General features: G+C 34.7%; 1 protein-coding gene across 5 annotated transcripts in view; it reads left to right on the forward strand.

Moving 5' to 3' along the window:
• Nucleotides 1–13302, forward strand: part of LOC131040382 (probable pre-mRNA-splicing factor ATP-dependent RNA helicase DEAH9) — a 229780-nt gene that overhangs the window by 78467 nt on the left and 138011 nt on the right. For all 5 annotated transcript variants that reach the window (XM_057973290.2, XM_057973287.2, XM_057973289.2 and 2 more), the window contains exons 6-7: nucleotides 10518–10587; nucleotides 10695–10780. In XM_057973290.2, the coding sequence (XP_057829273.2) occupies nucleotides 10518–10587; nucleotides 10695–10780 (156 nt within the window). The remainder of the gene's footprint in view (nucleotides 1–10517; nucleotides 10588–10694; nucleotides 10781–13302) is intronic.

The following is a 13302-nucleotide window of genomic DNA, read 5'->3' on the forward strand; positions in this document are numbered from 1 at the left end:
CTTTTACAGCTCACCGTGGCCCGTGGGACCATCAATATGCTTCTCATTACAAAAATAATGTTGGCCTTTTGTTCGATGTGCCCTTCGGTGGCACAATGAAATTGTGGACAAATGTCCTAGGCGAATACTTGCATATGCTCATTGTGACATGCATCTCTACTCGGGCATTTTTGACGGCACCTCATCTCTAGGAGAAGGGCAAAGATTGTTTGGGTACATTGCATCATGTTCCCTTTTCTTAAAGGCCATGCCATCAAAGTGTGGTACTTGGCCAACAAGGGCCTGCAATTTTTGGGGATTTTTTGAGTTCTTGAGAAAAATACAAAACTTGCTTTGAGTTTTTGAGTGAGTTACTTGTGAGCTAGATTGATGTGCGATTTTTGTGAGTAATCATCGATTTTTCAATTATGTTTGCAACTAACCTTATCTTTACTAGCTTCTAGGATGTTTCTAGACATTGATAACTTCAATTGACTCATTTGTAGGCATCATATATGTTTGTGGGAATGCTTAGGCAGCCATTTGTATTAAGTGTGCATGGAATGAATAGAAGTGTTATATGATTGTCATGGGCATAGGTTTGGTCACATGTACATATCCACATCATGTACATAATGAATTGTAATTAGGTTACATGTTCTCTCATGTGTATTTATAATGTTGTTACAACTAAAAAATTATCTCTAGTAGCTTTTAGAATGTTTGTAGATGCTTATGTTTTCGAGCTACAGGTGGGTGTCATATATGATTGTAGTATAGCTTAGGGGGTCATCTTGTATTGAGTGTTATGTTATGATAAATTTATTGTGTAATGTTCATGGGTATATTTTTGATTTTGGTAGGCTACTATAAGTAACTCTTTGGGAAGGTGGATAATATTCCTAACCCAAACATCTATAGGGTTGACATTGATACTTATAGAATATACCAGGAGTTGATGTGAACACCCTCTTATGTTTATATTCTCCTTGGTATTTATGCTATTAGTGGTTGACAAGTATTGCACATTATATGAATAAAGAGAAGCATTACATTTATTTTCTAAGTTTTTCTAACTTCCATTTATGTTTATGCATTGTAACATTGATATATTACAACTATTTGGTCTATTATTGCAAATTGCATCACCTACCATGTCTAATGGTGTGTTAGTGATTATAACATATTGTTATAATGATCATACTACTCATAGTGATGGCTTAATAATGTGGTCACTTTATGACTTTATTTTGCTTCATTAAGTTATTTAAACATCATTTAAGTCATTTCGGGTTAGGGTTCGTGTCACTTTAGTATTAGGGTATATGGTCTTCACCTTGTTCAATGGGGAAACTTCCCCCACAACACCCCCAACTGTCTCATGATTGTCGTGTACTTGAGGATGTTTCCAAGAAATCTCCCTCGAAGAGGGGATGTTTTTGGGATGCCCCCTTGGTTTGGTGATGCCCTCAAGACTCTAGGATGTCCTTGAGTCACCTAGGGGACTCCTCGACATCTCCTAATTGCACTTGAGACTCTAGGATGTCCTTGAGTCACTTAGGGGACTCCTTGGCATCTCCTAATTGCACTTGAGACTCTTAGATGTCTCTCATAGTAGATCATTTAAGTGTCATTTAGAAAAAAATCAAATTTGTTTTTGGATCGTCATGCCACAACTCTGAATCCTAATGGCTTATTGGTCCAATCCAAACCCAAATAGTCACAAAAACTTATAAATAGGCATGTAAGCTTTAGTCCAGGTCACTCCTAAGTTGCAATAGCAAGCTGCAAGCCTGCGAGAGTGAAAGGGATTGCAAGTGAGGGCATCCTAGTTATATTTTAAGTTACATTAGTAAAAAAAATTATATATATGTTAGAAGCACTTAGTTATATATTATGTATGTTAAATTTTTACGTTAGTTATATTTATATATATATTTTAAATTACATTAGTAAAATTTTTGATATATTAAAGATATTAATTTTCCACAATCCATATTAGTAAATGTGCTCGCTTGTGGTTTCGATTGTGTGTGTTTGTTTGCATCATTTATTTTGATATATGTTAAAATCAATCAAACACACAAAATTGAAACTAGAAGCGAGCGCAATTATTTTGATATATGTTAGTTAAAATCACTTAGTAATATATAATAGCTATTAAAATAAATAAGAACAAATTAAAAAAAAAAAATTAATTATATAATTTATTATTAAAAGTTAAATATATAATTTTAAAAATAAATATATTTATAACTAATAAGTTATTATTGACAATATGTATTTAACAAGTTAAAAAATAATATGATTAAAATCTATAAATAATATATCTAAAAATTACTTAATTATTTATTATATGGATTATAATATAATTTTATTAAAATAAATAAAAATAAATATTTTAATAATAAGTTATATATTTTACTCATTGTAACTTAAAAAAGAAAAAAAAAAGTACAAATAAAAAAAAAAAATTATAAAAAAGAAATTAATGATGGGGTCGAAAGCCGTGCGGCAGGAGGAGTATGAATTATCTGCAGGCGGGAGGGATGTACACGAGCATTGGGATGGGGGAGCTGCAAATTCCCCCCCCCTCCCCCCCCCCCCCCCCCCTAGCCAATGCCTTGAATCAACACTTTCTTCAAGCATCAAGTTAAGATTTGGCCCTTCATGAGAGTTTTAAAAAAAAATTGTTTGTTTTCAATTTATTATTTTAGCCTCAAGTTAAGCTTTGGCCCTTCATGAGAGTTTTAAAAAAAAAATGTTTGTTTTCAATTTATTATTTTAGCCTCAAGTTAAGCTTTGGCCCTTCATGAGAGTTATAAATTTTTTTTGTTTTGTTTTCAATTTATTATTTTGGCCTCAAAGTAAGTTTGGTCCTTTTTGAAAATATGTCCACTAGTGGCTCTTTTGTTGTCAATATCACGATCTCAATCAAAATTCACATATCCATGAATACAAATTGAATGTTAGGTCCTTATAGGATAACTATGATAATATTGAGAATACTTGGAAGTACAATACAAATATCTAAAGACCCTATTCATAGCATCCCAATGTACTTGTTTAGGATTAGCCATAAATCAACTAAGGACTCCCATTGTATGGGCAATAGTTGTTCTTATACAAACCATACCATACATCAAACTGCCTACAACTCTAGCATAAGAAACGTTTTCATATCCTCTATCTCACTAGGAGATTTTGGACATTGCTCAAATGATAACTTCATTCCCATTGTAACATGAACACACAATGGTTTGCAAGTTGCCATGTTGAATCTCTTCATCATTGAGTTCACATGCTTACTCTCGCCTAGCTGTAGTTTTTGTTAGTGCTATATTTTTTGATCTCCATCTCCAGGATGTACCTAGTTTCCCCTAAATGTTTCATTTCAAATTGCGCTGAAAGTTGAGATAAGGAGAATACAATCATTTGAATATATTACCAAAAAACAACATATTATCACCATACAATGTGATAAGGAGATACAATCATCGTCTAACTTGTAGTAGATGCAATGATCCGATTTGGATCTTAGGAATTCTTATAATGTCCCCATTTTAAGCAAAACTGATTTGTAAGCAATTAGCCCAGTTTCAAAGTTTTTTCAATAAGCTGCCTGGTGAGTTAGGGAGAACTCCAAAGTTCTTGGAGTGCTCAGGATGTGGCTTGCAGAGATGTTGGTAGTGAGATTAGTTGGCATTGATGAACCTTGTGTCGCTTGCAAAATTGATTTCTGACTCCTTGGGAGCTCTCCAATCTTCTTGGGGGAGCATGCAATTTTTAGTAAATTACTCAATTGCTTCAGATCATTGTCCTAAGACTTCAAGATCACATTGGCATGATTAGAATTGCATAGTTACATCAAAATCGTACTTTTTGCAACTTGGGTATATAATTGAGTCATTAATTAATTATTCACTTAAGTTATCTAATGTTGAAATATTAAACATGATTCCTAGGGAAAGGGACCTTTTGCACATGATAAATATTAAATATTATTATTTTTCAAAAAGGCCATTTTGGAAGATAATGGAATTATTATTTCCCTCTAAATAAGTTATAAAAGGACGTTGAAGGCTCATTTGCAAGGTTAAACATAAATTTGTATTTGCTTCTGCATATGGAGAGAACTTATGTTCTTCTCAAAACCTCTTGAGGATGAAAACCCTTATGAGATTGCTGGTTTTAAGGACAAAAATCCCCCTAGCTGGTTGGAGTTATTTCAATCAAGGATCACTAGTGCACTTGCAATTGAAGTTTTATAGTTGGATGTGAAGAACGAAGAATTTTGAGGTATTTTGCATTTGTAAGGAATGATTCATATTTTGTTTGACGATCTCAGTTTTTTGAAGTGTTTGGTTAGGGCAGCTTCTCTGAGGTTTCATGTGGGAGGTCATACCACTATGTTGCTGATTTGTGCCTGCAGTTGGGCGTGAGGATTAGGGAAACGGAGCGCTCCCTTTATTTTGTTATTTGTAGCCTTTGCTACTGAGTTGTTGGAAGGAGTGTTATTGGCTTTTAGGAGCCATAGCATTGTCATGATCAGCTATACCATCAAGAAGAATGTTGTGGGAACCAAAGGGAAAAGTGTTGTTTGAGAGTTTATTCTATAGTAATTGGAGGTGCCTTGATCATAAATGTTGCTTCTAAGCCTTTGTATGGTGGACAAACAAGGTTGTACGAAATTCTATGCAACTTACACTTGTCCTAGGTGCATGAGCAACAAATACTAATAGTTTTCAGATCTGTTGCATTATTTTTCTTTCATTTCAGACCTACCAAGTTAGAAAACAAAAAAAATAAAATCAACCAAACTGCCAAATTTTTTTAGAAAGGTTTATTTGAACTTCCATCTTGAATTTTGCCAAGAATAGTAACATATTCCTACAATGGAGATCTAGGATCCAATTTGATCCACTTTTTATTTTTTTCTTCAACATTAGATGACGATGATGCCATGATTAATATAATACAATAATTAAAATTTTAATAAAATATGAATAATTATAAGCTGATTTAACAGTTCATTATATATTTAATTCTTATTATTCTAAATTCACAAAAAAATATACAAACAAGGAACCTATAATTAAATTAATGTTCAACTTTTAGTCTTTCACATTTAATTTTTTAAATCACAATCAGAGCCTAAAAATTATAATAATATAAGTAAATATAAACTATGTTACCCCGAGTTTCCGAGACGGGGACGGTGGGACGTGTTTTTGGGATGGCAATTTTTTTTGCCAATTGTGGGGATGGCGGGGGGACGGCAAATGGGACGGCTATCTAAAATATAGGGAAAATTTAAAATATATAGGGAAATTTTAAATGTTCATATAAAAAATAGATAAAGCATGTATATATACATTATATTCATATGAAAACATGGATAAAGCATGTATATGTACGTTATACAACCTTAACATGCCACATTTGTGTTCAGAATTCATTGTCAATACTTGATATGCATTTATAATTTAGAATTCATTGTCAATACTCAATATGCATTTATAATTCAGAATTCATTGTCAATACTCAATATGCATTCATAATTGAAGATTCATTGTCAATATGCCAGCACTTGTTTGCATGTAGTTCATTGTTTCTTTCTGGTTGGAGGATGTTTTGATAGTCTTCCATTACTATTATGACCTACAACCACTTCTTTATGCACTACAAAGTTTTGGATGTTTGTGAAATTCATTACCAAGCTGTTATTCATATTTTTGAGTGCTTTTGGCTATGATTCAAATCTGTTTACGTTTCATATCAGTGAAAAGTCCAATATTGCAGACCTACAGCCATGTTTTTACACACTACTGAGTTCTAAGTGTTTGTGAAATTTATTACCAGGCTGCTGTTCATTATTTCTAAGTGCTTTTGGAAGTGATTTAGACATGTTTACCCGTCATATGAGTGAAAATTCATTTTTATAGACCTATAATAAAATTAAAAAATGTTTTTTTAGAGCATTTGAGTCTTTTTAAATTTTTTTAAATGTGCTGGGAAAAAGGGGACGGCTGGCCGTCCCGGGATGGTCAGGGGACGTCCCAAATGTCCCCAACCATATTGGGGACAGGGGAAAGTCCCCTTTGAGAATGACTGCCGTCCCCATGTTTTTGGGATGTTTCCCACAAATTTTGCAATTTTGGGGATGGCGAGGGGGACGTTCCCTAGCCATCCCCAAGTCCCCAAAACGTCCCTGGTACGGGGATGGGGGATTTTAACCCCGGGACGCGTCCCCGGGTAACGTAAAATATAAATTAAAATATTAATAATTTAGTAAAAAATAATTAAAAAATAATAAATAACAATTAGCATGCAAGAGGTTTGGGGATCAATACCCTGCATCTCCCAAGCCTTTCTGGCATTGCTGCTGCTAATATTTCTTGTGCTCATCGTGTACCTTTATGCAAGTATAGTGACTTTAATCACTTTTATCAAAAAAAGCAATGAGCTGAAAAAATATAAATATAAAATTATATAAATGATTAAAATAAAAATAATAGAAAACAAAAGAAGAAATTTTATTTTAATTTAATTTATCAAGTCTATTGATTTAGTGTGACAGGAATAATTTTTTTAAATCTGTAAACAACTAAATATAAATAATTTACATTTAAAGAATAAATTTTTAAAATTCTTCAAAAATCACAAAACTTTGAACAAAATAATATAGCTATTAAATGTAAATATAAATTTTTTTTTTGTTGCTGATTTAAATGTAAATATAAGGTTATAAATAATAATTTTTTAAAATTTATAATAAACTTTAAGGCTAAAGCAACATTGTGAGCCTAAAGACACCATTAGGCAAGTAGTAGAATTGTTAATAAAACCAAAATGGTAGGCTGGATTGAAGTCCATGATGGACACGATTTTGGGGTTTGGCTTTGTTGACGTGGCTAAAATCATATTGATACAACTCCATCCGGCCAACGTAGAATAGAATGCTGTGAATCCTATCCTCTCTTGAAATAAGGAAATCCCTAATGTTGTTTTAAATTGATCAATGGGGATGACCTCAATGTTTCTACTGTTAGATCATGACTGTAGGATAGCTCAACGGTTGATGTGTTTTGCTGGGAGCATAAGGGGCCTTACGTTTACAACAAGTTGGTCTACATCCTAAGATGCTGTGGGAAAAATAAATGCAAAGGATAGGGTTAAGAGACCTAAAATTAACAAGACTGATATGCGAGTAGACGGATTCAACATAACCAATCGCTGCTTGGCCAAAATAACTCACAACCTCACAAGAACAATGTAATCTTCAAGGGGACTTAGCAGATTTTCAGACTGCAGGTGCATGCCTAAGCACCCAATTGAACTAAATACAATTTTAAAGGCTCAGACTAACCATACACAGGGATACACAATCAGCATATCCCCAATGGTATGAACCCAAATCCATCAAATACCTGCACACTAGAAAGAATCTATCTAAATGTGTTGAAGGAAACCATGGAAACAGAATAAAACCAAGATGATAAACACCAAATCAATGTCCATATATTGATTTCAGCTGCTATTACAACAATTTCTGCAGCAGTTCTACTCTATTCCTAACTACTAAATTCTAACCTTCTAACAATCTAGCCTGTTCTAACTCTAAGAATCTAACTAGAATCTAACAACCTAACCCTTTACAAGAGAAAGGCCTCTGCCTTTTATAGATTTTACAAATTTGAACTAGAGGCCAGGATTGACTGCATCCTAAGGCCCTGATCTGCCTTCGAGAAGCCTGGCAGCTTTAGCCCATGCCCATTCAATCCTTAGTTATCCCTCCAACCACTTTTTGAACTACCTACAACTGTTTGGCCTTAATCTGGTCAATTAGGTAGTTGGAAATAACTGAGCCGCGTCCCCTCATTTTGAATTCATTAGACAGGGCCCACAGGTAGTCTTTACATTTAAACAACTCACTTTTTTAAACTGATTTTCTTGAATTTCTTCCAGCTAAGTATCTTTCTGAGAATGCACATTTTGTAGCATTCTGTGTTCTTGGTCTTCAATCTCGATGGTGGATTTCAACTTGATTCAACGGTGGCGTGCTTCCCCGTGCTTTATCTTGCGCTCTGTGGTGCGTCCTGCATTTCCTCTTCCGACGTTGATCGCGATCAAGGCTTCACTTTGCGCTTTAGGTTGTCGTCAATCTGCAAACAATCAATTTCAACCTGGATTAATCATTTTGAAAAATTAAATAAATTAATTTAACAAACATATTTAACTTTTAAACGTCCCATGTGAAATTAGGGTTTGAAGCTCTGAATGGCGATTTTATTCTCAAAACGCCCCTCACTTTAATGAAAATTTCCCCTTTCACATGAAATTTGCACCTTTAAAGAGTTTTGGGAGATTGCGCGAACCTAGACTACCTTTTCCCATTTCGGCCTAAATGAGCCTTTTGCAAGAATTTGTTTATTTTATTTCGGCCTATGGGCACTATTTGCGCGAACTTAGTCTCTATTGCGATTTCGCCTTTGGGTCATTTAAGTTAAAGCGACTTCCTTGTTAATTTCGGGCCCTTTAGAAACTTTGTGAGATTTTGCTCACTTCGCTATTTTCGGCCATTCATAGGGAAATGAGCAAACTTCTTCCCCTTATTTCATTTCCTACAAAATTTGATAAATGGCCGAGTTTTGGATTTTGGCCAAGTTGAGTTTCTTTTATTTTCGGCTTATGGGGTCCTTTTTGCGCGATCTGAACTTGGTCCTCTTTTCCTCTTTTTCAGCTGAATGGTCCTTACTGTGCGATTCAGAACTTAGTCTTTTTATTTTCTAAGGAGAAATTCGGGCATATGAAGAAATGCGCGAGTTTGGTCTTGCAAACTTATCACGCTACCCCCCTTCAGCTCGGGCCCTAAGAAATTCGGGATTCTGGAGAACTTTATTTCTTGTTGATTTCTTGTAAGGAAAACTTTATTGTTAGCATAAAGAAGTGATCAATTTTGAGCTCAACTAAACATTTCTTTTGCATGGACAATGATAATAGCAAATCGTGAGGGAGAAATGGGGCAACCATGCTTGATACAGACATTGACCATGTCATATATCACTTTACGTTTAAGCTTGAGAGGGATGTCAATCTCCTTTATCCTCCTTTAGAGATTATCTTTAGGAATTGTTGTCCAAGGACTTGTTTATCACAACAAACAAAAAAGGAGATTATCTTTGTCGTTTCTGCAATACTGAACATGTTAAGATGAGTAGTAATAGAGTTTTGGTTTTAGAAACCAGCTTGAACATTAGCCTTAATGTTGTCATCTTCTAGACACTGATTGGTGCTAAGCTCTAAATCAAACAGCAAATCTTTGCTAAAAGGATGCTAATTATGGTATTTCAATAATTAGATGGTTCATTTTAATTACCACATTTATAATATGGAAAAACCAAGCTTTCAATCCACCTTGTAGAGAGACCTCGCTTAATCACCCTATTAGAATGGTACTTAATATGAAGCATAAGAATGTGTCTGACACGAGAATTCTACCTCACAGCCTTCGATATCGTTAGTGTTTTTTTTTGACTAAACATTTATCCCAGAATTAATTGTCATCATTTTAATTAACCCCTTTGAGTTTGAATGATCTACATGTCAAGCAATTATCCAATATAAGTGGGAAAATGTAAAGTTTATCAAGGAAAGAGTTTCAATCATTTATAATGTTATTCTCTGCTTCTCTAGGTTTGCTGGTGATTATAGTTCCCCAATGCCTTTTGGATCTCTTCTACAAAGCTCATGTTTATTAATTAGAAATTGACACATTTTTTTTTCCATCAGTAGCTCATAATTATCTATTTTATTATTATTATATTAATCTTTCAAGAGTTTTCTGTTATCATGTTTTTGGAATTCGCACTCAGAATTGTACAAAGGATTTGATGCTTGAGTGTTTTTTCTAACCAATGAAGATCTAGTACTTTTAAGCATCTTGATAACTTGAATGTGATTTTTTCAGTACTTTACTTAATCTTGCCCTTTTTTTAAGAATATCAGAGCAGGTAAATTTGTAAAGAAATTGGGTAATTTTCTTTTTTCATGACACAGACAACTAATGTTGCTTGTGTTATATTTTTAGCTATATAGTTAAAGCTATAAAAATATTATGCTGGACACAATCGGCTTATGACCACCTGCAATTCTATATATTACCAACATTATCAAGGAGGGGATAGGAGAGATAATTTATTTGATGACACAATGCGCAGTCTGGGTCCATGTTTTCAGAGCTTACAGATAATAAGGTCAAGAAAATATGTCACTGTTAAAGCTCAACACCATACATCTTATTAGCAAGCTCAAAAACAGTGCAGCAATTTAGAGACAAACTAAGGTCTTATTGTATAGTATACGGTATATTATGTGAGTTTGGTTCTTACAGACTACACAATACATGCTTTTGCCCCTCAAGTATATCAAATCTTTGTGCTCAATTTTTTTTTTAAATGTCTTGAAATATTTTGAATGATTGGCCTTGAGCAATGTTTTCTAATGCAAAAATTTAATCAAAGTTATCATTTGTGCAGTGTTATAATGATTGATGAGGCCCATGAGAGAAGTATCTCAACTGACATGCTTTTGGGACTCTTGAAGAAGGTGAAAAATATACCAAGTGTTTGATTACAGAATCTTTTTCTTTTCTAATAACAAACAGCACCACATCATCGATAAAATCCTTAGCTGACAGTAGTGATGCTTATCAGGTTCAGCGACGAAGGCCTGGGTTGCGTTTGGTTATTTCATCTGCAACGATTGAGGCAAAGTTGATGGCTTCTTTTTTTAACTCCAGGTACTAGTGTTTATCATTCCTTCTCAGTCTGTTTTGGGGTTTTACGGTTTTGTCACCATATATGGTACCATTTTTCTTTTCAACATTATGATATGTTGTGGAGCATTGGTTCAATAGTGTCAGACAGAGAGGGTGTAGGTGGACAGAATACTCTCATACTAATATGGAAATGTTGAATTTATCTGCTATTTCAATGTCACACTTTTTTTATATGTTGAATGGGACTTGTAAATCTATTCATGCTAAATTCAATATTTCCAGGAGTCCTCAAGTAGTGTTTCTTTGACATCTACAAACGGTAGATTCAAGTCACTTGGAACTCCCTTCCCCTGCAACTAATCTTGAAGCTTTCTTTTTATGCATAGCATTTCTTATCGGTGGAAGACTTTATCTTATGCTGTCCTCATTATCTCCAGTGTCATTGGTCACATGGCTTGAGGTTCTCCCTTGGCCAATCGAGGGTGTTCTCCCACCAACTATGGGTTGAGACAGATTGTCATATCCTTTGCCAAGTCTAGATCAGTTGTCTTTGCTCTCTACAAGAAGTGGACACCTAGGATCACTTTATCTTCCAATTCCAATTTACTATGGGATCCAAGGGAGATATTATTGCCTCTATAGGAACTAAACAACAATTTCTCTAGTTTTTTTAGATATCTAGACCAACAATGCCTTGCCCTTTATCTGTGAGAGGTTGTCACCCTTCAACAGCAATCCTTGCATAGCTGGAGCCCCCAGGTTGAACCTCTCCTCCTTTCAAGAAGAGACTAATAGCTCTAAATGGCGTTTCAATACTACTATCACATGATGTAGATAGACCCATAGGATGATATTTCTCAAATTTCCACCCCAATACATCTCCCATTAGCAACTTGATTTTTCTGCTTCTCAGCTGCATGGTTTAGCTCCTCTACAACATAGTTCTACTTCCCTTTGCCACTCCCTAACCATAGGGATATATGCATATTATGGGATTCTTCACTACTATATGAGTTAATTTGCCTTGGACATTAGATGTGGTTCTAGATTGAGGCAAGTCTTAGGCACTCGCTGATGGACACCATCAGATCTTGTATTGGTCCTTTCATGGTGATTGAGGATGACACTAGTGACTTGTCCATTTTTGGTGTAGAATATGATACTCAATGAGACTTTCCTACCTTCTAGTCATCCCCAACTTTTGCTCTCTAGGTTCTTTTTCCTCCTACTTGCTTATTTGTGTTTATTTCTTTATCACATGTTTTAGTGGTCCCTTGTTGTTTTGTATATTTGTTTTTGGTTCTTTACCTTTGTGTGGCCTCTTTAGGCATCTCTTCCTAGAACTTTCTCAAGTCCAATTTGCCTATTTTTGGTTAGCCATGGATATTAATATAATTTCTTCTTTTTTAGTTTTTGGCATGGGGAGACATAGGAACATGTGAATGAGGTTTGGGGGTGGCAAAAAATTTCCCAAAATTTTTGAACGACATGGGGGTGGCCATTAAATTACCCCAAACAAACAATGGAGCCGTCCTACCTATAGTTGCCTATACGGTTGAGCCCTAACTACCCTTCCATAGTAGTTGCTCGAGCATGCTTTCATTCAAGAAAGGTTCAGGATCCCTTGTTATTGAGCTATTCATTTAATACCCAGCAGTGAAGGATGGAAAGCTGAAATATTAAAATGTAAATACAATCTGTTGCATTTGCAATGACAATTCTCTCATCCTTTTAGGTTCTTAGTGTTTTTAGCATTATTTTCCTTAAAAGGTCACATTTAAAAAAAAATTTATGCAGCAAATTGATTGTCCAGTCTTGTAAAAAGGGGACATCCCCTCCAAGTCCCCAAGGTCTTGGACACCAAGCCCCGAAGTCTCCAAGTCCTTGATATGTCCAGGAAAATGGGTATATCAGACACTAGGGATGTATTCTTGTGTAAAACTGTTTATGTCTAGAGACAAAAGTAATATGCTTTGACTTAAATAACAATTTATCTCATTGTGAGTAATGATTGTTGTAGATAGAGATGTCTTGATGGTAGTTGACAGTTTTTATCATCTATTATGCACATTATCTAGTAATGAGATTCCCAACAAATAATGCCAATCATTGAAAACTCAAGTGATAATTTGCATGCATTTGAAGTTGAAAACATGGCTTATGAAAATTGTGTTTAAGTTTATTATTAAGTTAATGATATTTGAATATGAGAAGCACACAGGAAATTCTGAGAGGCGGGGGGGGGGGGGGTGTGAATCAGTATTCCAGAACTTTTCAATAGATAAATGAAATGCAGAACAAAACCAAAATAAATATAGAGAATGATCAATATGACAGGAACAGAAAAGATATTTCGTGGAAAACCCTTTCGGGTAAAAAACCATGACATCAAAATGCTTTCATTAACATAAATGGGCACCAACCCAAATTACAAGAGTACACCAATTACCAAAGAGCAACAACTCTCCATGGAGCACCAACTCCGAACAGCTATTGCACCAACTAAAAAAAACACTTAAACTCAAAATACTTTTCAGAACTCC

The sequence above is a fragment of the Cryptomeria japonica genome, chromosome 7, assembly GCF_030272615.1.
Source record: "Cryptomeria japonica chromosome 7, Sugi_1.0, whole genome shotgun sequence".
Classification (NCBI taxonomy): domain Eukaryota; kingdom Viridiplantae; phylum Streptophyta; class Pinopsida; order Cupressales; family Cupressaceae; genus Cryptomeria; species Cryptomeria japonica.